Source organism: Sturnira hondurensis, unplaced genomic scaffold (genome assembly GCF_014824575.4).
Source record: "Sturnira hondurensis isolate 20B ecotype Veracruz unplaced genomic scaffold, ASM1482457v3 Scaffold0016587, whole genome shotgun sequence".
In the NCBI taxonomy this organism is placed as follows: domain Eukaryota; kingdom Metazoa; phylum Chordata; class Mammalia; order Chiroptera; family Phyllostomidae; genus Sturnira; species Sturnira hondurensis.
The window spans coordinates 774,194-798,057 of NW_028089218.1; the positions used below are offsets into that span (position 1 = coordinate 774,194).

The 23,864-nt window shown below is 41.4% G+C and overlaps 3 protein-coding genes across 7 annotated transcripts in view; 1 reads left to right on the top strand and 2 right to left on the bottom strand.

The window, feature by feature from the left end:
* Positions 1 to 3,953, bottom strand: part of DHX33 (DEAH-box helicase 33) — a 28,255-nt gene extending 24,302 nt beyond the window's left edge. For both annotated transcript variants that reach the window (XR_005069478.1, XM_037066266.1), the window contains exons 1-2: positions 3,519 to 3,953; positions 815 to 975 (exon numbers count right to left, since the gene is read on the bottom strand). Coding sequence is in view for 1 of the 2 variants with exons in the window: in XM_037066266.1 (XP_036922161.1) it covers positions 815 to 975; positions 3,519 to 3,801 (444 nt within the window). In the remaining variant the exon portion in view is untranslated. The remainder of the gene's footprint in view (positions 1 to 814; positions 976 to 3,518) is intronic.
* Positions 3,954 to 9,369: 5,416 nt separating this feature from the next.
* DERL2 (derlin 2) lies at positions 9,370 to 18,087 on the bottom strand. 3 transcript variants are annotated; one of them, XM_037066273.1, is made up of 7 exons: positions 17,959 to 18,087; positions 17,272 to 17,334; positions 14,829 to 14,902; positions 13,613 to 13,706; positions 12,405 to 12,600; positions 12,052 to 12,142; positions 9,370 to 9,873 (listed from the first exon to the last, which is right to left on the bottom strand). In XM_037066273.1, the coding sequence occupies exons 1-7, from the start codon at positions 18,049 to 18,051 to the stop codon at positions 9,768 to 9,770; spliced, it is 717 nt and encodes a 238-aa protein (XP_036922168.1). In that variant the 5' UTR covers positions 18,052 to 18,087; the 3' UTR covers positions 9,370 to 9,767. The 3 variants fall into 3 exon arrangements, with proteins under 3 accessions (XP_036922168.1, XP_036922167.1, XP_036922169.1); XM_037066272.1 differs by having other exon boundaries at positions 17,272 to 17,337; XM_037066274.1 differs by lacking the exons at positions 12,405 to 12,600; positions 13,613 to 13,706; positions 14,829 to 14,902 and having other exon boundaries at positions 17,272 to 17,337.
* A 218-nt stretch (positions 18,088 to 18,305) lies between these two features.
* Positions 18,306 to 23,423, top strand: MIS12 (MIS12 kinetochore complex component). Of its 2 annotated transcripts, none has more exons than XM_037066275.1 (2): positions 18,306 to 18,564; positions 22,148 to 23,423. In XM_037066275.1, exon 2 carries the CDS (start codon positions 22,188 to 22,190, stop codon positions 22,806 to 22,808), a length of 621 nt encoding a protein of 206 aa, XP_036922170.1. In that variant the 5' UTR covers positions 18,306 to 18,564; positions 22,148 to 22,187; the 3' UTR covers positions 22,809 to 23,423. The 2 variants fall into 2 exon arrangements, with proteins under 2 accessions (XP_036922170.1, XP_036922171.1); XM_037066276.1 differs by lacking the exon at positions 18,306 to 18,564 and adding an exon at positions 18,596 to 18,873.
* Positions 23,424 to 23,864: the final 441 nt, after the last annotated feature.

The window sequence follows — 23,864 nt, forward strand, 5'->3', positions numbered from 1 at the left end:
AACGTGTTGAACACCAACTATGTAAGCAGCACTGTGCCAGGCACTTGAGCTACCATGGTGAACAAGACCAATATCGACCCTGCCCTGCTCCCCGCCAGCAAGCAGTCTAGTGGCTGACACAGACAATGGACATGCTCCCTTAACTGCAATTATAATAAGCATGACCAAGAATTTAAAACTAGTCTACTTCCAGCTACTTAATAGTTTCAAGTGAAGCTATGTACAAATATGAAGACCTGTCCAAGATGTTTTTAAGTAACACGCATAAACACGCACATATACACAAATAAATTTGACTTATATTCAGGTCTGGGACTCATTCTTAACACCCACGTATATGCTAGAAAATGCTTACAATTTTCCTAGAAAGACTTGAGATTTAACAGAGATTATTGAAGACTTAAAAACACTCAAGATAACCCTGGCCCGATAGCTCAGTGGGTTAAAGCATTGTCCCAATATGCCAAGGTTGCGGGTTTGATTCCTGGTCAGGGCACATACAAGAAGCAACCAATGAATGCACCAATAAGTGGAACAACAAATTGATGTCTCCCTCTTTCTCTAAAAATTAATAAATAAAAAACAATGCTCGAGGAAAACAAGTAATTTATGCAACTTGCCAACAGATTCTGAAAGCAAAGCAAGTCAGACTGATAGCCGGTTAGACCCTCTGATCTCTTAGGAACTGGTAAAGAACTATGAGATAGGCCTACATAATTGTGGCAAGAAAGAAGCTCATTATGTATGAGAAAGCTTGTTCAGAAAATAAATGGCAGGGGAGGGAGAAATGTTCGTAAAGAGGGAAATCAGGTACCAGCTTCCCAAGTTCAGTTCTCTTCTCATCTGAGACTCTAGTAGCAAGAGAGATGGCAGCCACACGACGAGGCTGGGTCACTGCGATGACACCCTGGCGGCCAACACCTGCTTCATAGAGGTACTGAGGGATCTGAGTTGTCTTCCCAGAGCCTGTTTCCCCTGGGAAAGAAAAAAGTCTCATCTAAATGCACATTGAAACAAATTTCACCAAACAAATGTATCAAAGTCACAAGAAAAAGATAAAAGAAAATGCTCTAAGTTGACACAGTCACAAGAACCCAATCCTCACAATCACTGTTGGTGGAGTGTTTATTGGAACTGATTCTCAGAAGGCCAACTTTATCAGAAAAATCTTTAAAATGTTTAAACCCTTTGATGTACAATTCCACTTGCAGGAACTGATTCTAAGGAAATAATTCAAGATGTACATAAATATATAACTTCAAAGATGGTTTTTTTTGTTTTTTTAAAGATTTTATTTATTTATCTTTGGAGGGGAAGGAAAGGAGAGGAGAGAAACATCAATGTACGGTTGCCTCTTGTGTGTCCCCTGCTGGGAACTGGCCTGCAACCCAGGCATGTGCCCTGACTGGGAATCGAACTGTGATCCTTTGGTTCCCAAGCCCGCGCTCAATCCACTGAGCTACGCCAGCCAGGGCCAACTTCAAAGATGTTTTATTCCACTTCATGAAAGCAAAAACTGGAAACAATAATACATTCAACAATAGGTAGAGTAAAAACATAAAATGAAATACAATGTACTTTTCAAAAGAATAAGTGAGATTTATATGTTCTGATATGGGGCCTCCATTCATACATGGCTGTCATACGGACTCCTCACCATTCCCTAGCCTCTGCCTCTGCCCCCACTCTCACTTTGTCTGCCTGGAGAGCCCTACACCATGTGTTAGACCTCAACTCCCTCCCCTGGGGCTGCGCTGGCAGCCTCCATTATGCTCCATAGTGCCTTGTTCATCCCCTTTCCAGCTGACTACCCTACACTGTCCGGAAGTATTTAAATGTTCCTATCCTCCTCCAATTCCAGAAGCTTCTGGAGGGCAGAGGGCTGTCTGTGTCTTCCATGTACTTGAGTATCCTGCATATAGTAAGCACCCAATGTTATCTTCTCCCTAGTGGGTTCCTTTCGCAGTACCTATTGAGAAGCTGTACATCTTTTCCCTCTTTGCTACAACTACACCTCTTTGACCTCATATTCTTACAGTCCCATTATTCTTCTGCTTTCTTCCCTCTGACTGCTCATTGTTCCAGTTCTAGCCAAGATCATGGACTAAGAATTTGGTTATTCTGCACTCCTCCTGCTGAATCCACCAGGCAAAACTCCAAACTCGAATCAGTGTCTCCCTGTCCATCTCTTCTGCTCCTATTCCAGGAAACTGAGCACTAATGAAGTGAAATGAACCAACTGTGCAGATGAGGACCTGAGTTTGTAGTGGGGCCAAATGGCCCTGGGCACCAGCACTAACATTGACCCTTTTCTTGCTTTTGCAGCCTGTCCTCTGTCCTCATCCTCCCCAAGGGCCTACTTGAGGCCCTGAAATTCCTATTCTCAGCAGAGCTCCTGCGCCTAATTCATAGAAAAAGAGAAGTCCTCAAATGTGATCTCCTCTACCTCCCCTTGTACACAGTCACACCCACTCTCGCCTCCTTTCTCCAGCCCCCCCCCCCCCGCCTGTTGGACATCCTTCATTGTATTAAAGACCAATTCCACTTCTAGCCCTTGTTGCCAAGTGACCCCCTGCCCATGCCCCTGACCTCATCTCTCTTAGTGCTCACTTTCCATCTTCAGCCTCCCTCCCTACTGAGTTTTCCGCTCATTCTATTAAGATATACTTGCAAGTTCCTCTCAGCCACGTTTTTTCCCTCAAACCCGAAACCTGCTCCCACTACCTTCATTCCTTCACCTCCTACTTATTCCTCAGCCCAGTGACAAGTTTCAGCTCCTACCCACAGCTGGGCTGAACTCAATGGGATCCACAACCAATACCTTGCATCCAAACCCAGTGGGCATTTTGGGGGTCCATGTATTACTGGACCTCATTGTTGCATCTGTACACTCCCCTCTTCTTGTAACTCTGAAATTCCTTCGACTATAGGCTCTTCTGGGTCTCCCTCTCCTCTTTGGAGGCTCATCCCCTCGGTCTTTCAGAAGCTCCTAACTTAAAAGGTGGCGATCACAACTCCTTCTAATCAGTTGCCAATTCACAACTCCGCCTTTTAGTTCATGCACCAGGAATTACTATTGTACCTCCCGTCAGACAGTCTCTCACGCAGCAAGCTCTCCCCCTGGCATAGAATACCTCTCTCGGGAAGCACCTCTCCCGCGGCGGGTCAGTCTGGCTCAGTTCACCCTTCTAAGTTCCCAAAGTCCCCGGTGTGCCCTCCTCCCAGTCTGGCTCAGTTCACCCTTCTAAGTTCCCAAAGTCCCCGGTGTGCCCTTCTACCCTTTCACACTGAAGGTGAGCCTCTGCCTAACACTTCGTTCACTCCCACCCGGCTGTGAGCACCTCCCGAGCAGGGCTATCCGACTCCGCGGCCCCGCTTCAGGCCTGGCCCAGAAAAGGCGGTTAGGTTCGTTGTAGAAACAAATGAAAGAGGGTGAGAGGCACCCTCTTTTAAGAAAAACTGTGCTCGCAGAGCCAGGAACCGAGAACAGGGAAGGACCAGTCCGCGCGGCCACTCACCGATGAGGATGGCGCTGTCCAGGTTTCGGAGCTGGGACAACAGTTGTCCACGCGCCTGAAAGATGGGCAGACTCCGGCGCTGGAAATCCACAGCCTCGGGGTAGGGGCTGGCAGAGGGCTGGGCCAGGGGCGACTGCCGCCGCCGGCCTCCTCCTCCACCAACGCTGCCCGCACTCAGCAGCATTACCGCTCGCCTCGAGGGAGGGCACGACCCGGCGTGGCTCCGAGGCCCCGAGCCCTGCCGGAATCGCTTAGCCGTCGGAAAGCCCGCCTCCTCGGGCATGTCGGCAGGGCACTGCCACCGGAGGAGAGAAGGCGGACAGCTTCGCAGCTCTCGGGAGCAGAGGGCTAGCACGTTCCTCTCCCGCCACCCGCTAGCGGCTCCCAGAGACCACCCGAGACCTCAGGCCCACACCTTGGCTTTAGAAAAGGGACCGCAACTCCCAGCATGCACTGGGAGCTTGCGAAGGCTTTCACTTCCGGAGGGCGGGGAGAGGAGCATCCGGAGTAAAGCCGGAGAAAACCCGGGATCGATCGCAGCGGAAGACCCGGTGTTCGGTTACCGGGACTTTCTCCTTGCGTAATAAAGCGATCTTTCAGTTTTAGTGTGCAGGTAATACTAATTCTGGTAAATACGCGTTTCCTCTTCTCTGCCCACAATAATACTCGTTCTTTAAGGAAAGTGCTTAATTTCGTAAGATCAATTAGGAACACACAAACATCTGCGTTATTTAATCCTCTAAGAGGAGTGTCCAACCTGCGGCCGCAGGGTCCCGGGGTTGGCTATGAATGCGACCCAACACGGAATCATAAACTTACTTAAAACATTGAGATTTTTGTTTTCGTCAGTGTTTGTGTATTTACTTTGTGGCCCAGAGACCCCCAAACTTAAACACCCTTGCATGACAATTTATATTACATAGTAGATACTGATATTATCCCCAATTTACAGATAAAGAAATAGCTTCTGAGATTAAAGTCATTCAGATGCCACATTAGAATGTTGAAAAGGACATTACTGGTGATCATTTTGTGTTGAAGAAGAGGAACTCATTCTAAGATATATCCTCTAACAATCATATATTCTCCTCAGAAAATGACTATCCCAATGAATGTGGTCTGCTCCTGCAGTACAAGCAAGGAAAGAGGAAGTTTAATGAAACTAAAATGGTATTTTACCCTTCTTTTCCCCAGTTATTTCTGCCAGACTCAAGTTCTCCACAGTGCTTCCCAACCCCCATCACATAGACACCAATCAATGCAAAGATTCATAACTCCTGCAGGGAAGATAAGTTAAAACTAGTTTCTCCATCCCCTCCGAAATTCAAAGCTTAGATGATTTTTTTTTTTGATTCATCACAGAAAGACTGGCAAGCAGCTCCTTTGTTCTGCATACAAGAAATTATTTCTAAAGAATTCGTGGTAAGTTTCAACGCACGCGGAGGACTTTGGGCACCCTGTGAAGTTCATCTCTGGGCAACCTTGGCAACTCATATTTGTGAACCTGTTAAAAATCCTCCTTCCCCTTTCTTCCAGGTCTGACACAATTGTCCTCCACTTGCTGACAGTATAGTGATAGGGAGTTACTGAAAATGTACATGTTGATCTTATAGCAGATATGTTTAAGAATAAATTGACAGAGTTTCACTTCTTACCCTTACATATTTAGAAAGGCAATCCAACATTAAAAAGGAAAATCTGTCTTGGTCTGTTCAGATATAACAAAATATAACAAAATACGACACACTAGGTTGCTTACAAACAGAAAATTAATGTTAACGGTTCTGGATTCCAGCCCAAGATCAAGGCGACATGATTGCCTTTGGGTGAGGCACTCTCATGATGTCTGCCTGGAGAACTCTTTCTTGCCGTGTCCTCCCATGAAGGAATGGGGTTGGGATCTCTCCAGAGCCTTTTTATAAGGCATTAATCCCATTGATGAGGGTTCTACCTCATGACTTAAGGACTTTCCAAAGGCCCCCACTTCCTAATACCATCACTACGGGCATTAGGATTTCAACATGAATTTCGGGGTGGGGGACAAATATTCAGACCATAAGAATAACTAAATGTTAACTCTGAAATTATAGGCCTTGAGTATGTAAGACAGACTTCAGTCCTTTGTCCCAGCATGCTTTCCAGAGGAAGCTAATGAAGACACATGCTCCAATTATCTCTCTCCAAATGAGGTAAATAATACAACTGAATGAAATGATCTCTTGATAGAGAACATTCCCTGTCTGTAGCTGCCATACAGGCTGGGTATTGCCAGATATTCCATTTTTTTCCCCAAGAAAAGTAAAAAAAAAAAAAAAAAAAATGAAGGCTTTCATGTGAAATCTGTTCATTTTAAATGTTAGCTCAAAAGAAAACTTTTTAAAAAGATTTTATTTACTTTTAGAGAGGGGGAGGGTGGAAGGGAGAGAAACATCAAAGTGTGGATGCCTCTCACACACCCCCCTGCTGGGGACCTGGTCCACATCCCAGGCATGTGCCCTGACTGGGAACTGAACCAGCGACCTTTCAGTTTGCAGGCCAGTACTCGATCCACTGAGCCACACCAACCAGGGTCAAAATTTTTTTTAATGGTACAGACAAAAATAAACCAATATGTAGGCAACTCATCTATAACCTCTAGCCCAATAATCCAACTATTCTGCAGTCTGAAAGAACGGAAAAATAAAATCTTATATTGGCATCCAGCAGGGTCCCACACATTTCCTCCTCTACCCCTCCAACCCCCACAACATTGGCAATTTGAAATCTCCAAAATAAGTCTCTTGTGGTTAAATGACTCCCATATGCAGATGGTCACAACCTAACTACTCAAATATTTGGGTTCTTCTTCCAAAAGGTGAATTATTTTTTTATTGTTGTTCAGTTAGTTGTCCCTACTCCCTACTCCCTCTCTTGCTCTCCCCTGCCCCATCCAACCCCTCAAATGAGGTGAATTCTTAAACACATTTCATTCTTAAGTGCTCTGGGATGGTGTGTGGACGTAACTGTCTATTCTATGATCATACCAGCTGGTGGTGGTCACTGCTGTTCCTTGGCTTATCTGACCACCAAACAACTGCCTGTGACCATGTTTGGTTTTATTCTACCCTGCTGCAAGATCATAAGCCTCAGCAACTAGGCAGAAGTTTGCATTCAGATATATTAACACCTCTTTAGTTAAAAATACCAGATCATAGTTTGCTGATCAATAAACAAAGTATTTATTCAGCACATATGTGCCAAGCACTGTGCTAGGCACTGTGGTGGATACAAAAGTTTAAGACATGGTCCCTGCCCTTAAGGAGCTTACATTCTCATGAGGGAGACAAAACTAATATACATGTACCAGCTAGTAACAGTACAAGACAACATATAATTTGGTGTAAGAGTCTGTCATATAGACTTGAAGCTTTATAGGAGTTCAAAGCAGAAAGACAATGAAATGGGCCTTAGAGTCAAGATTTCTGAAGGAACCAGGAAAGGGGTCAGGCCTTGAAGGACCGAAGAGACTTAAATTGAGGTCCCTGCTGGGTACAAATAGGAGTAGGGCTCAGAGGAAGACAAAACGTATGCAACTGATATGGGGGCTAAGAAGTCACTGTGGATTTCTGAGCAGAGAAGTGACATGATCATAAAAAGTTCAATTTTAATGCAAATTTAGATAATATGCAAATAGCTTAGGGGACATCCTGCACAACACTAGAAACAATGGCATAGTGAGACTACAACACAGACGGCACTCACCTATCAAGGGAAAACACGGCTGCAACATAAAATACAGGCTATCAAAGACAGATGACAATTCTAGGAAGCCTCTTATGCAACATGCCAACAGCTCCAATATTTCCTAATTTCAATAGACCCTAGGGACACAGCGAGGGTTTCAATACCAAAATCTACCAGAGAACACTTGGGTGCTCTCTGCTTAGAAATACTACACAAGAGATATGAAGATATTAGGACATAGGAGAGTGACACAGAAAAAGAACAATGGGAAGAGAGAAACAAATAGAAATCCATAGTGAAAAAAACACACCAAAACATAGATAAAATGCTATCTCCAAGGGAGATGCAATTTACACGTCCATTTAAAAAAAAATGAACGTATACTGTATTTCTACAGTAACAACAAAACTATGCCTTGGTTAGGTGTGCTTTTCAGTATTACTGGTAGAATCCAGGAATCCCTTAAATTATGTCAGGTAAAATTGGTCACAAAATTCCATATACTGAATCTCATTTTTCAGTTGACTTGCATTAATGTAAAAGGGTGTTCTGGAAGAATTGAGACTGAGGTAAGTTGGAGGTGATGACCTTTTCTTTATGTTTAGGTAAGCCTAGGTAACCTGTTAAGCAACACAGGGCTAGGGATGGTAGTAGTGGGATAGGCCAATCTGGTAAGAGGTCAGTGATTGACATGACCACTGCCCAGGGCAGCACTAGTGAAGTGGCACAGTGTGGCATCCTGCCACTAGGAATTCTCATCCCATCAGAGAAATCCAAGTCCCATAACCGACTATGTTTAGGCCATGAATTCGAAACTGGCTTCTTGTTTTTACCCAGCCATCAATATGCACAGACATTCCTTACTTAAATGAACAGTCAGTGAATAGATTTTAGGATTAAAATTTTACCACAAAAATTCCATGAATGGGATAACTCAGTTAACTGAGGGAGAACAAATAAAACTAGAGAAATCCACTTCTAGTCCCAAAATGAACAATATTAAAAACCCCTTCTAATTAAATTCAAGCTTTCTTAAACAAAGACACGACAATTTAAGAATCCCATAAGGATTATGCATCCCAAGATTGGCATTAAGGTTTTTAAACCACTCAGGAAAAACAGCAGTCCCATTAACCCATATTCTATAAAACTGCAACAATCATATTCAACATTACCAACCCACAGCATGTAAAATATTTAAATTCCATTCCTTATGCATAGTCCATTGAAAGATGTTAGAACACTATTCACCTCACAAACACTATGAAAATTCCCATTTAGGATGTTTAGTTTAAACCTTCATTTCAGAGGAAAATCTCATACTCTAGAAAGCTACCACTTGAGTCTGGAACTACTTAGGAAATAGTCCTGTGCCTACATGCTGTTTACCAAAACTATTTGAAACGATCTCTTTTCTGGTGCTGCCCCTTTTGGTCCTCTGGGTTCCCTGAATTACTTAGGCAGCACGAGTGCAAACACGCGGAGACCCAGGAAGGTTACTGTTTTGGATAAGCACTTATTGAACCACAGGCATTAAGTTCCTATTTCTGTGGAACCCGATTTCTACCTGATTGGAAAGGCAAACCAGGTACTTTACTCTGAAAAGCTTCTTGGTTTTTCATGAAGCAAATGGCAAATGTTAATCAGCCAAAGACCCAGGAGAAACGTATCCCTGCCTAACTGGTACCTGTTCATCCGGCTCCGAAGTCAACATTCTAAGTCAACTGGTTTCCAGGTCTAAAAATCTCTTTCTGTTGCTCTACAAGGAGGTGGCCATTATCTTTCCCTGGAGTTCTTAATGTTGAAATCAGATGCCACATGGACTTTCGGCCTGTAGCTGGACCCTCCCATAAGAGCCACCCTGCCCCCACCCCTTGTTTCCACGTCATCTGACAACTTGAAGTTTTGTAAAACCCCAATGAGAACAGAAACAAATCTTCCTACTGGAGCTGGCATTCTGAATTGGTAAGATGTCTATACAGCCACGTTTCCAATCTTGAAATGAAATCCACTCGAAAGCTGTGGAGACACAGGAGGAGTGAGCATGGAAGCTGCTCCGAGTTCACACCTGTGCAGGGGAGCTGGAATATAGTGTCATAATTTAAAAGATCACACACAAAAGCTCTAATTCAGTGAGAGAGAGATGGAATTCAGTTTTATTTTGTCCTCCCTGAAACTTCCATTTACACCATGGCCTCGTCTATCACAGAAGAGGAGGAAAAAGCTCTGCCTTATACCACAGAACTCAAGTACTCGTGTACTTGTTCACTAGAGGTGGCAGGTGTTTGTTTCTCCAGTTGTTTGGCTCCAAGAGATTACACTTTCAGTACCAGTGCAGTGAGGAAATGCTGGCAAACTGCTTGAAATGTCTTCTGGATTAGTGTACCATTTCATAAAGTGCTTTTGGAGTTAAAATCTGTCAAGCTGTCAAAAGTGTTCACACTTTTGCAACACGAAGGACAGAAGAATCCCAATGGGTGTGTCACTGAGTCCATCCCAGCTGGGTCCATTATTGGCACTGCTGCTTTACCCGCCGAGGCGCTGGCCCTCACCCCAGGCGAAGCCTCCTGGCCGCTCTTCAGGTAGTGGATTATAATTTGGATCCTCATCTGGTGTATCAAAAATAGCCTTCCTAAAAGACAGAAAACAGATATAACTTAGGTCCATAGTCATCTTAGGTCCTAAATACTGCAAGGTCAAAAAGATCTCTGGGGTTTCCACCAATGGACAAGCATTAGATCTGCCTAACAATGAAAAAGTTTTATTTTTTTGTTGAATTTATTGGGGTGACATTGGTTCATAAAACTACATAGATTTTAGGTGTACAATTCATAATACACCATCTGTATATTGTGTGCTCACCGCCCCAAGTCACCTGTCATCATTTATCCTCTTCTAGCAACCCCAATCCCCTGTAAGTTATCATATTTGGAAGATATTTGTATAATGATTTCATATTTACATTAGCTTTTACCTCATTTATTAATTTTAATACAAAAAGCAATACATGCTAATTATAGAGAAAAAAGTGGAGAAGGCTCACAGATAACTATCATTTTAACCCAGAAGGAATAACTATCATTTTGACAAATTCAACAAACTGAAATCCTGTCCTAATAGGCTGCAATCAGAAGAATTCAGTGTCACTTCTCTGATATTCCTGCCCAGGATGCAAAACCTGAACCTAAATGTGAGAGAACATTAGGCAAACCCAAACTGAGAGACATTCCACAAAATGGGCCTATAATCTTCACAAATGTCAATGTCATGAAAGCCAAGGAAAGACTGGGGAGCTGTTCTGAACTAAAGGAGACATAACTAAATGCAACCCCTGCATTCTTTTGCTATAAAAAATATTATTAGGACAATTCCCAAGTGTGGAATTGTGTTTGTGGATTAACGTTCACTCCCTGATTTTGACTGTGGAAGAGTTTTCTATAACCTTGTTTATAGAAAATATACATTAAAGGGGATCATGGGGCATTAGACTGACAATTTACTTTCAAATACCTAAGGGGAAAAAAGTCCTTTGTTCACCATCTTATGGCTATCAGACTAGGGAAGACAGCTCCACGTTTGTGGAGGATGTGGGGAAATGGGACTTTTACATTGCTGGTAAAAGTGCAGACCTGAACATCCATTCTGGACAGCGATTCATCAATAAACAGAATTTCATCTTTGAAAATAATCATAGATGTGTGCCAAGATTTAGCTACAGGGATATCCACCACTCCAATTATAGAAGGGAAAAGCAAGAACTAATGCCAGTGTCCATCAATAAGGGATTAGGCCCTGGCTGGTAGCTCAGTTAGTTAGAACATTGTCCTAATACACCAAGGTTGCAGATTCGATCTCCGGTCAGGACACATACAAGAATCAACCAATGAATACAAAAATAAATGAAAAAACAAATCATGTTTCTCTCTCCCTCCCCCCTTCCCTTCTCTAAAATCAATAAATTTTTTTAAAGTTTCCATAAACTTACACTATATTCATATCACATGGTATTGTGTGGCTGTCACAATTTTGTAGGGCGTATACGATGAAAAAACTATTATGACACATATTACTTAAAAAGGTAATGAAAAAGCATTTTTAAAAAGTACACAGACAATAAAAGACTGAAAAACACATACCAAAAAGTTACTAAGTGGTAGGATTAAGGAAGATTTGACTTTGTTTTGCTTAACTATTCTACAACCAGCATTTTATAATGGAAACTCACATATTATTCCTCAAGTGAATCCTTTTTAATGCAGTATATCCCAAGGACACAAAATTTCGGAGTAGAAAGAGGTCCTATGAAAGCTCCATTCCCAGGGAAAATGATGTGCAGAAAGGAAGGGACTTAGCTGGTCAGTGAACAGCCTACATCTGTTTTCTAGCCCAAAGCTATTTCCTTCCCACTGCTTAGCTGTACCACCTGTTTAACTTCACCATTAGAAACTTTCCTCTAATCAGCTTTGCCCATTTTGCTACCTCACCTTTCTAAACTTGGCAGCTTTCTTTCTTTCTTTTTTCTCTTTGTATTCTCAAAAAGTCTGCAGCTTTCATAAAACCAGCGGACTCCTCTCTGGGGAGGTGCCCAGAGGTCATCCTGGAGAACAATGAACAAATCAGCCTCAGCACATCCTGAGCCTGTTAACCTCACTCCTGCCACAACTCTGGCACTGTCTGTTCTTGTCGATACCAGTGCTGCTCAACGGCAGGCAGGCTGCTCAATCTGCAAATATTTACTGACCTGACCGATGATCATGCACCCTGTCCCAGTTTATCTGCAAAAAACACAAAACCTGGTTTAAATACTCACAAAATAGATGGTGTTTTCAGAATTCTTATTCCACCAGGCTGATTGGGAAATACGTCTTCCAAGAAAAAATATATGTGTCCAACTGCAATACCTAAACTCAACCAGAAATAAAGGAGAGAGGATTAAAATTTTGATTGTAGGTGAATAAACCTACATAAATTTCTTACATTTAGGAAGAAATATCAATATAATTAGTAAGAATTTAAAACCTAATATTATAGTCTTTGAGCATACAACTATGAAATAATGCCATAGTAGCTATTATGTGAAGGCCAAACAGAATAACCATGAAAAATAGTGGCAAAGTAAGTTTATAAGTAAAATAATAGAAAAAGTAGTGATAAGACTCTTACCCAAGAGGTCCACAATGATTGAGTTCCCCAATAACAAGGAAAAGCCCATGAGCACCCACGGTAGAAAGGGGGCCTGGAAATTGAGAAGGCCGAAGAAGTTCATGCGGACATATGGGTTCCTTCGGCTCCACACGTAGACAAGCATTATTGTAAAGGCCTGGCCCAAGAAAACTAAACTCACAAACAAACCAAAAATCTAGCAGATGGCATTAAGGAAAATATCAACATTAAAAGTGTAACAGGGGAGATGGGGTAAGAGAACTAGGAATTCTTATAAGAAAAGTTCAAATTAGGAAAACTGAGGATTAGTTATATCTTTTTTAAAAAAGGTTTTACTTATTTATTTTTAGAGCGGGGGGAAGGGAGAAGGAGAGGAAGACACAGATGTGAGAAACACTGATCGGTTGCTTCTTGCATGTGACCTCACTGGGAACCAAACCCACAACCCAGGCATGTGCCCTCACTGGGAATCAAACTGGTGACCTTAGCTTTGGGGAACAATGCCCAACCGAGTCACATTGGTCAGAGCAGTTACTTACATCTTTAGAAGAAAAAATCCTGAAAAAAATTTCCCAGAGAAATCAGGCAAAAACCTGCTTAGGCCAACTCATCTGGACTTCAAACTGTTATTTTCCATTCATGAAGTTCTTGCCTTTTTGGAAAATGTGTTAATTATTTCATCAATAATTGCATTAAAGTTCACTTGCTATTAGCACCTTTACAGAGGTGAATAAAGCCAGCTGGAGCAAAACCATCTTCTCAGACAGGACAACATTCAAGATTGTTAAATGGTTGACTTTTTTTAAAAAATAATCTATCAGTTTTGGTAGTAACCAAATAAACAAACATCTTACCAACTTAATCTTTTAAAAGTGAAGTACACCTATGAACAATAATATATTGCAGATACATAACAGTAACCCATCTGGGTTAAAAGTTCCTCTGACTTGCTCACAGTAGAAAAGCATCTTGTCAACAAAAAAAAAAAAAAAGAAGGAAGAAGAAAAAGAAAAGCTTTTTGTCTAACCTCTAGGCTTGGAAAGTTGCCCATAAAGTGTGGTATGAAATAAATAGTAGTACACTGAGGCTAAAATCTGGAGGTCTGTTTGTTCAGGGTACCCAGTAAATTGTGGGAGATAGATGAAAAACTTTAGGAAGAGAGAGGGTGTTAGCATTTTCCTTTGTTTGTTCTATTTGTTTAAGGATACAGTCATTAAGAATCCACCAAAAAGAAACATAAATACAAAGTCTGCCGTCCGACCTCGGAAAGAGCCTTCTTCTAGCATTCGACAGTAACGATATCTTAGGTTCCAAGTTAAGAAAATGTTTAGCACACAAATATGAAGAACTTAACATATCATGTAGGTACACTTGGACACCATGTTATTTCTAAGTCAAGCCTTTTTTCTGTAAGAATGTTTATGAGTGGCTGTATTGTTACTTCTCTTTTCCATTTTAGGCAACTCCATAGTTTACAAAAACTGTTCCCAATTGGGGAAATAAGCCAGATGTTGGATACACATGCTTCCAGTCACCTATTAAACCTTTTAAAATTTGTATCATCTTTTCCACATTTAGCCACACAATATGCATTTACTCTTTTTCACAACCTAACTTAGAAGAAATCCCTAAATTCTTGGGGGAAGAAATCCCCCAAGAAAACTTGTGTGGCAATCTACTTCTTCAGGTAGGTTGCTTAGGCATTTCTATCCCTCAGTCAATGAAATTGCATCATGATAAAAAAAAATTAATTATCAGAAATTTACCAGAATAATATAGTATTTAGGAGACACAGGAATCCATCCTAGGGTAGGAATCCTGTCACCCCTACATGGTTCTCTGTCTTCTGCAGATGAGGTGAGTTGTAACTGCCCTTTCCAGAGGGTCAGAGGAAAGCTCTTGGCTCAGTAGCCCCACCTACCATATGACCAGAGCATGCCTCTTCCTGTCTTTCAATAAACTGGAACATGGCAAGCCTGGCAGACATTATGGCACTGTCTTTTCAGCCAGTAGAACAAGTAACTAAGATACAGGATCTCAAGTTTCCTTCCTTATGAACCCACTCTCAAACCTCTATCAAAACTGTTAATTATCACGCTTTCTGCTGATGTTATAACTATGAATCAATTAAATAATTCATCTCACTTGATCAGGTTTGCAAGTGACCTATGGGGTGAAATATAATCATTTTATGGTTAAGTACCTGCCCTCTGAACCAAGAGTGACTTACAAGACACCATCAAAACAACACTATCTGACCAACTACTCTGTGTACCACTGACCCAGTAAGTTACAGCTTACACTGACTCTAGAAGTTACAGCTAAGATGGTAACAAAAATAACAGGATTAACAGTTTCAACTTAATGTTGTATTTCCTAAGTAAACCTAAAGTTTTTATGCTAACCCCACTTAGTAAAGGATACAGAAAAATCATGTTAAATAAAAAATTGAATCCAACTGGCCCAAAAAATAAGAAATTGGTGATTAGCCTCCATATCTGTTAAAAGAAAAAAAATCAAGAGCTAGATTAAAACATACTAGGAAACATTTCCATATTAAAATGAAAGAGATATCCTTTGACTACAATGGTTGGAAGTCCATGGATATGTGACACTGTGTTCTGAACTAAAAAGTGGGGCACAAACTTTGATGCTGGATTTTTGTGCTGCTTCTTGTTGAAAATCTGAATGATGACACTCAGCCCCTAAAATCTGTAAGGACAATAGGACAGAAAACTTAAAATTGTGATTGTCTTTAACATGGTCAGCCAAATCATGGAAAAAGTTTGATGGAAAGACAAGGTTAATTTGCATAATAAAAAACACTGCTTTCACTTTGTAGTACTGCAATCTAATGACCAGTCTTGAGATATCAGAAAAAACTCCAGGGATCTAATATAAATTGCTAAAAAAAAAAAAAAAAAGTCTCTATATTAGGCAGTCCAAAACATCCAGAGTGAAGAATAATTATAAAGCAAATACTCAAGTTCCAGTCTGAACAAATAGCCAAATAGCCAAATGCCTATAAGTAAAGACCTAATGCTCTAATAATTAAATTCTATAATTGATAGATACAAGGACACTTATTTTTTCTTGTTGGGATCCCTGATATACTCTTCCCTACCCAACCCTCTGACATACAATAAAAACAACTTCTCACAATGGTAGAGCACTTAACATTTTAAAGTGTTTTAACAGATTTTATTATCTCATGTAATCTTAATCCTGTTACTGCCATCCCCCCACTGCACAAATAAGAAAATTAAGAGCCTTAAATACTTTCAAAATGACTTGCCCAAAGGGCGAATTGTAAAGGAGACTGAACTCAAGACCTAGAACTCCTAAATCCTAATGCAGATACATAGTATCAAGGGTTTTAACCCCAGGCAAAATCAAACCAAGCAAGTACTAACTAGGAAGGGATGCTTGGATGGAGCTATATAGCTCCCAGCAAAGGCCATGTTAGTATCAAAGGAAGAAGACAGTGACAAGAATCCGCAGGACTACTTTATGCATCTTTCTTTTTTTTAAATATCTAGAAATTATTTTTTTTTACTGGAGGTAGTTTTTTTCTTTTTTTTTAAATTTTATTTATTTATTTTTCTTTAGAGGGGAAGGAGAGAGAGAGAGAGAGAGAAACATCAATGTATGGTTGCCTTTTGTGCGTCCCTTGCTGGGAGTTGGCCTGCAGGGAACCAGCCTACAACCCAGGCATGTGCCCTGACTGGGAATTGAACCGCGATCCTCTGGTTCGCAGGCCCACGCTCAATCCACTGAGCTACACCAGCCAGGGCCATCATTAAATTCTTAAGAATTCTTGTTTATTAAAATCGAAACAATTCAGTTCTACATACTAACTGCATCAAGGATTTTAAAGTCCTCATCCTAGTGAAGAGGCAAGCATAAAACAAGTCAAAATATGAGATGAGAGATGCTCTAAAAGAAGCATTTATAGATACCCTAGGGACACAAAGGAGAATGAGTCTGAGGTTACACAAAAGCTGTGTCTCCATAGGCAAGCTGGAGATCAATGGGTATAACGTGAAAGAAACACAATTTGAAACACGGAATAGAATGTGTAGAGGCAGAATTACTAGTTTTTGGGGTCTCTCTCTCCAACTATAGCCTATAAAAACATCCTGGAGCAGAAAAATACATCTCTCATTTAGCATTCTAATTACTGGAAAGGGCTATTTCCCACCGTAATCTAATAAATTGGCATGTTGTTTAAGATGTCAGTCTTTTGGAGTTTTGTCATTATGATCTGATCCCTGGAAGATGGAGCAATTTAAAAGCAGTAATAGACTTGAGGTGCTCTTCTTCTTGGGACCAGCCTGTGCCTTCCCTTCCTCCACTTCTTCCTCACAGGCAAGTCACCTTTATCTTTCTTCTAAGCTCCAAGAGCCCTTCCTTTGCCTCTGTAACTTGTTTCCCGAGCCCACACAACCCAGCTGGCTCACTTGTCCTACCTCTGTAACTTTCTAAAGGCTGGTCAGTCTGTCAAACACAATATTAACTTTAACTAGTGATTCCTAAATATAGGAAATGGACACATCAAATCAAAACCATGCAGGGAACTTATATATATATATATATATATACACACACACACATAGATTCTTACTTCCTACCCTTTGTGATCCTGATTTGGTACATGATGAGGAACTTGAGAATCTCTTAAACATTCGCTAGGTGATTCTGAAGCCCCATTAGGCTGCAGAATCATTGCTTTACACATCTCTCTATAAGACTTACAGTCAAATATTCCTACTGAATTCTTTTTTGAGGGAGTATAAGGCAAGGTTTACTACTAAAAAGAAAAACAAGTTAAAAACTGGAACAGTCATGGTTGTGATGGGCCACTTACTTGGAAGTGTTTAAAGATTAACTCAGGATTGAAGTACAGCTGAAAAGGTGTAATCAATTCCAACTGCTGAAATAGAAAAAGAGCTCCTTAAAGCAAATCACTCTTAAGATACAGGGCAAGTAAACAGCAGCTGCTATGAATCTGCCCATCACATGGGCACCATCTAAAACAGTTGGGTGAAGCAACACAACACCCTCAAAAGAACCGAGATTCAAGAGCCTGCCACCGTCGGGGCAGGATGCTTCCAAACAACCTTTATAGCCACACTCCTTATTTCAAGACTCTTCCCTCTCGCCAACTTCCAGCTTTCTGTCCTCGATATCTAACTTTTTTTCATAAGCGGACTTCCACCACCCCCCCCCCCCCCACTAGTCACCGAGGTACTACTTGGACATCGCACGTTTTCTGGATGTGCGGCGCCAGCTGCCTTGACTTGCTATAGGTCTGGCCTTCAACTCTCAGAAACTGACCTGCAGTCCTGACCCTCCACCCCTCCTGCAGTACCACTCCCTTGCCGGGTCCCTTACCGGGTGTCAAAGCAATTCCGAATCCCAAAGTGAGCCTTGTCTGCCTCCACCCACCCCTGAGACCAGCCCATCTGGGGTTCCCTGAGGCCCAAACCCCAGTTTCCTGAGAACTGATCATATCCAGCCCGGATAATGAGAAGCTGGCGCTGCAGCTGCTCACCACTGCGGCGGTGGTGAGTACGCAGGCGGTGGTGTAGGCGCGGCTAACCGGTGGGATCTGCAGGTACTCTAGCCTGAGGCTCTGGTACGCCATCTTCCCCTCCGCCACCTGCCCCTCCGCCCCACTTCCCCTTCCGCCAGTCGAGCAAACAGCGAGGCGGGATCAAAGAGGTCTCCCGATGCCCTGCCCACTATTGTCCAATCGGCGCCGCGCCATCTGCCAACCACCAATCGTAAGAGGCCTAAAAAAAAGCCATTCACCAATCATGAGTTGCGTCTCCGCGAAGCAGCAGCCTTGCTTCCTCACCCATTCACGTCACAGAGAAGAGAGTAGGTACAGGTTCTTTTCGCCAATCCCCGCGGGCCACAGCTAGCTTGCCCGCCCGGTCCCTTTCAGTCACCAATCTAGGTGGCCCTCTTCCGGCTGTCCAGTCGGCCAATCAGAAGCGGGAGGGCGTCCCGCCTTTGCTACCATTCGCTGATGCAAGCATCGGACGGAATTTTGGAGAGCGACCTGCGCCGCCGATATCTGGCAACGGGAAGTGGTTTAAAGGAGGTGGCGGGAAGTCACTGTTTGATCGAACTTGTCCCAGTCACGGTCGCTTCGGTAAGTGCTGCGGGGCTGCAGTTTCTCAGAGGAAGAGAGAGAAGGAGTGGAACTGAGTTAGCCATCACCGTCCGGCGCTGGAGCAGCCTCGCGGGCGGGGCCTGCGACCTGAAGGTCCCGGCATGCAGCGGGGTTGCGGGGGCAGTCGGGCGCCAGTTCTCCGGTCGGAAGCAGTTCCAGTCTGGCGCTTTCTGTTGCTTTGTCAACGCAAATCCTTGAGGTATCCTGGACACCTCCAGTGTTTATTCTGCAAATATTGATTAAGCCATCTTCGCCCTGCCTCTAGGAACTCGAGGGCCAGCGGAGAAGGTGAGATGGCTCGTGGTAAATATCCTGAGGTAGAACTCGGTCAGTGCCCGAAGAAAGGCCCTGATGGGGTTCAGAGGAGGGGCGCGTCACCAAGGAAGTGTATTTAAACTGACCCTTGAAGAATATCTGGCCACGGCATCTTTCCTTGAGGGAAAGACATCACAGGGAAAGAAAATAGTTTGGTTTGGTTGGAACAAAGAGTAGTCAGATCTTGACAGACAATAAGGAAGCGCTAAAGGTTTTTGGAATAGAGAGTGACAATTTAATCTGGTAATATATAAGAAAGGGACCAAGTAAAAGGGTGGAGAGAGTGGGTTTTAAAAAGGATGTGAATGGGTAATTCCCAGGAGAAACCTGAAAAGCTAGCATGTATGAAGTGAGTGGTACCCAGTTTTCCTGGTAGTAACAGAAACGCACTTTAAAATATTTTTGTCTTCTCCTCAAATATCACCGTCACAACCTGTTGATAAAACAATGCAGTATTTACTGCTTAGCTCTGGTTAAGGGAGAAGGGACCTCGAAAGAGCTTTGGTGTGAGTCATACGAAAGAAAGGCAAGATCGGAATTAAGATTAGGTAGGGATCTAGAAATGACAGTCCGGGATTGGTAGAAACAGCTGAGTCAAGGGCTTCAGAGAATTTTAGGGTACAAATTGTCGATGCTTCCCATTGAAGATGCTCCCCATCTTTGGTGCAGTTCAAGACATTAGAACAGTGAAAATATACTGGTATCCCAGAATAGTATATTTTGCTAATGTAAAGAGCAAGTTTTCGGGGTGGGGGAAGGTAGGTAGTTTCAGCCCTCATTATCCAACCCGTTTGGGACTAGATGGTTTTGTTTTTCAAAAAACGAAATTGTGAAACAATTTTATATCTACCAGATTGGTAAAAACTATAATGTTAGATAAGCGTTTGCAAAGATATGAGAAATTCTCATATACTGCAAATGGCGATGTAAACCAGTGTAGGTGCCCCCTCCCGCAGTGTTCCGGAGAATATTTTGGTAGTATTTAGTGAAATTATAAGTGAATTCTATGGCTAGCAATTACTTGCCTGTGTAAATACCCTGCAAGTCCCTAAGGAAACAACATAGGAGGGTGTTTATTACAGCATCATTTCTGGTAGTAAGGTGCTAAAGCAAACTAGGTGTCTCTCCTAGGTGCCAAGGAGAATGGACATTAAGTGTGGTATATGCATGTGATAATATTGTTGGAATACTTCAGTCAGAACCAATGAAGTAAACTTATGTATAATAACATGAAGAGATTGCAAATGTAAAGAAGGATATAAACATACACATACAGAACTGTATTTTTCAAGAATATATATCTAAAAACTAAAGTTAAAGATGAATCAAAAAAGCATATGTCAAGAACATTACCCTGGCTGGGTACTCAGTTGGGTAGTGTCATCCCATTATACCAAGGTTGCAGGTTTGATCCCCACTTAGGGCACATACAAGAATCAACCAGTGAGTACAAAAATAAGTGGAACAACAAATAAATCGATTTTTTCCTCTCTCTCAAATAACTTTAAAAAAGACATTAGAGTAGGTTCCTATGGGAAATGAAAGGTGGAAGAATAAAAAAAGTAAGAGAAGACCTAGCATGAACAAAAAATAGAGTGCCATGAAATAGGAAGTATTATCAGCTCAGTTAGGCACATGTGAGGTTCTTAAGGACAGAGTGGTTAATAAGGGTTGGATGATGAAGGTCCTTGTAAGCTGTGTTGAAAGAGTTTGATCTTGATCCTGAAGACATAGGGCAGTGTTGAGGAAATAAAAATCCTGCCAATCCATAGAATCCTTTCCACAGACATAGAAAAGAAAGTTGTTTTATTACTGAATAGTCATAACCAGATTACAACATAGTGTAGATAATTTGAGTGAGGGTGAAATTTCTTGGTCTTTGTAATCTATTTATGTGGCCAAGCAATTACAACCATTCCATTTTTAGCCATTACATAATTTCTCAAGATTACCTGCATCCTGTCTTCCCATAAGATTTGATCATACCATTTGCTTCAAATTCTTTCATAAAATTCATCCTAAAAGCACCTGGTATTTGAGGTAGCCATTTATTTTAGCTAATTGCTTTTATCTGAAGGAATAGTGAAACTCTATTTTATGGCAAGCATATGATTATAGCTCAGAAAAAAAGGTACATAGGTTAAATTCCCACAGTGACAAGGAGATAGGGCTATTTTCCTAGATATTTACATTCTAAAGTAATGACTTATATACCTTGAAAAAAACATGTTGGGATTGTAGAGCTCATAAGAGGCTTNGAAGGCACAGTGTTTCCACCTATGCCTCCATCTTGGCGGAAGTCCCCGATATTTACATTCTAAAGTAATGACTTATATACCTTGAAAAAAACATGTTGGGATTGTAGAGCTCATAAGAGGCTTCCATCTGGGATTTTTTTTTTCCCCTTGGCTAGATTGGAAGGACAAGGAGTTGAATACATTGGCCAGGGAGTGGTTGAAGTGATGGATGGTGAAGCCCAAAATGGATAGGGAAGAAGTGAAATGGGACAGACTGAATGCAAGGAAGAGAGGATCAGAGGGCTAAAAGTCTTGATGGTGAAGGTATAGTATAAGTGTGTGATTAAGGTGTAGTATGAGTTGGAAGAATAGCATAGGAAGTTGTGGACAAAAAAATAGGGAAGTAGTGCCCTGGTTGGTGTGGCTCAGTGGATTGAATGCTGGCCTTCGAACTGAAAGGTCACCTATTCCGTTCCTAGTCATGGCACATGCCTGGGTTGTGGGCCAGGCCCCCAGTTGGGGGCATGCAAGAGGCAATCGATTGGTGTATCTCTTGCACATCAATGTTTCTCTCCCTCTTTCTCCCTCCCTTCCCCTCTCTCTAAAAATAAGTAAATAAAATCTTTAAAAAATAGTGCAGTTGGGGAGAGAAGGTACAAATATCAAAAGGCAGGTGGCTGAAAGAGTGAAGCCATTGAAACTTATGAAACCAAGTCTCTAGGGCACTGATTAGATTATGTCTAAATCTGAACGTTGTCTGGGGTGATGAACAGACTTCAGAACACTGAGCCACAGGCCAGAATCCTCAATAAATGAGAGGTAAGGGAAATGAGGGAATAAGGGAGGTGATAGGCTAATGGAAAGAGCCTCAGAGAGTTTGCATCCTATTTTGAGTGAATGAGACTGGAATTGGCATGGGTATCAAGAAACAAAAGCTTTTCTATCTGTAATGGGATTTGTTACTTTTCTCAGATAATTTTTTTAATCATGATTTTTTTTTACGTTAACAGATTTTTCACAATTAAAATTAACATACCAGAATAAGCCAAGATGTCTGTTGATCCAATGACCTATGAAGCTCAGTTCTTTGGCTTTACACCACAAACTTGCATGCTCAGGATCTACATTGCATTTCAAGACTACCTATTTGAAGTGATGCAGGCTGTTGAACAGGTTATTCTGAAGAAGCTGGAAGGCATCCCAAACTGTGAGATTAGCCCAGTCCAGATTCGTAAATGCACAGAGAAATTTCTCTGCTTCATGAAAGGACGTTTTGATAACCTTTTTGTCAAAATGGAGCAGCTGATTTTACAGTGGATTTTGCGTATTCCCCCAAACATCTTGCTTCCAGAAGATAAATCTCAGGAGATGCATTCTTATAGTGAAGAAGAATTCCAGCTTCTCCAAAAAGAAATTGAACAGTTGCAGGAGAAGTATAAAACTGAATTATGCACTAAGCAGGCCCTTCTTGCAGAATTAGAAGAGCAAAAACTTGTTCAGGCCAAACTTAGACAGACATTGGCTTTGTTTGATGAGCTTCAAAATGTTGGCAGAAATCATGGGACTGGTGATTTTAGGGACAGCTTTGTGTTCCTGGTCCAGAACTCCAGAAAACTCCAGAGTATTAGAGACAATGTGGAAAAGGAAAGCAAAAGACTGAAAATATCTTAATTTCTAAATAGTAAAGAGAGCCAGTCAAGTGTAGAATGAGTAAGGGATTTATATCAATAACTATTCTTATTTTAGTGAACTGTATATTTTGTTGGATTCTGTTTGTTTACTCTTGCTTGTATTCCACATTTTCCTCTTTTTTGGTCCCCTTTCCTGATCTATCTATGAACAAATCTTTGAAGCATTTATTTCTTACAGTCCTCTAATAGGTAGGAAGGGATTCTTGATCTATTAAAAATTTATTTGGGGGCATGATGAAGAAATAAAGCTTTCCATGGCCAAAGATATTTGTAGAAGTTGTACCTTGGTCATGAGTCCTTTTTAACCTTTCTCCTTTTTACTTATTCTTTAGATGAGACCAAATGATAAAAAGGTTGAGTGAGTGGCTCCTTTACTAATCAGCTACTACACAGTGGGGCAGCCAACATAGAATGTTTACTTTTGCCTTATAATTTTTCTTATGTAAGAAGGTTGATAACTAGTTGAAAGAAGTAAGTAGCGGAGAAAACAGCCACAATCTTTAGTAAAGAAAGAAGTTGTTTTTGGAAAATAAACCCTTTTCATGACCAAGGCCTTGATAAACAATTTACTGTATTGGAGCCCAGCAGTGGAAGACTTTGGACAAAAAAGAAGCAGATCTCACTGGAATAGAAAAGGAACCCTGGAACATATCCAGTAGCAAAGTTTATATTAACTGACTGTTAGGTATTTATGCCATTTTTTTCATATTCCAGATAGTTTTGGAATTTTCCTTATACCTAATATTTAATTAACTTATGTATTCTCACTGATAAGCATTCAATATTTTGTACCTTCAGTGGGAATTTTTAGCTATGTCTTTTGCTTAAATTCCATGGAGTTTGATATTTCCTTTTGTAATTAATTCATGTAACATGTTAGGTCACCCAAGGAAAGAGACGATTTGGCAATATTCTAAAGGTATTGCTTGCCCTCCGTGTCTTCCTAAATAGGATTTGGAGTTTTTCCTTTATGTAGAAGAGTAACCTAGGGTATTAATATTTGCAATTAAATAGTCATAGATTTAGGAAGTCTTTA

What these genes read in the sequence shown, in the direction of transcription:
- DERL2 (XM_037066272.1), bottom strand. Translation starts at nt 18,051, where the DNA reads ATGGCGTACCAGAGCCTCAGGCTAGAGTACCTGCAGATCCCACCGGTT. An exon ending in TTATTTAACATGATTTTTCT is followed by an intron (nt 13,707 to 14,828) that starts GTATCCTTTACT and finishes TTGGAACCTAAG; the next exon opens with ATATCGTTACTGTCGAATGC. An exon ending in AATCATTGTGGACCTCTTGG is followed by an intron (nt 12,143 to 12,404) that starts GTAAGAGTCTTA and finishes GGTTGAGTTTAG; the next exon opens with GTATTGCAGTTGGACACATA.
- MIS12 (XM_037066275.1), top strand. Translation starts at nt 22,188, where the DNA reads ATGTCTGTTGATCCAATGACCTATGAAGCTCAGTTCTTTGGCTTTACA.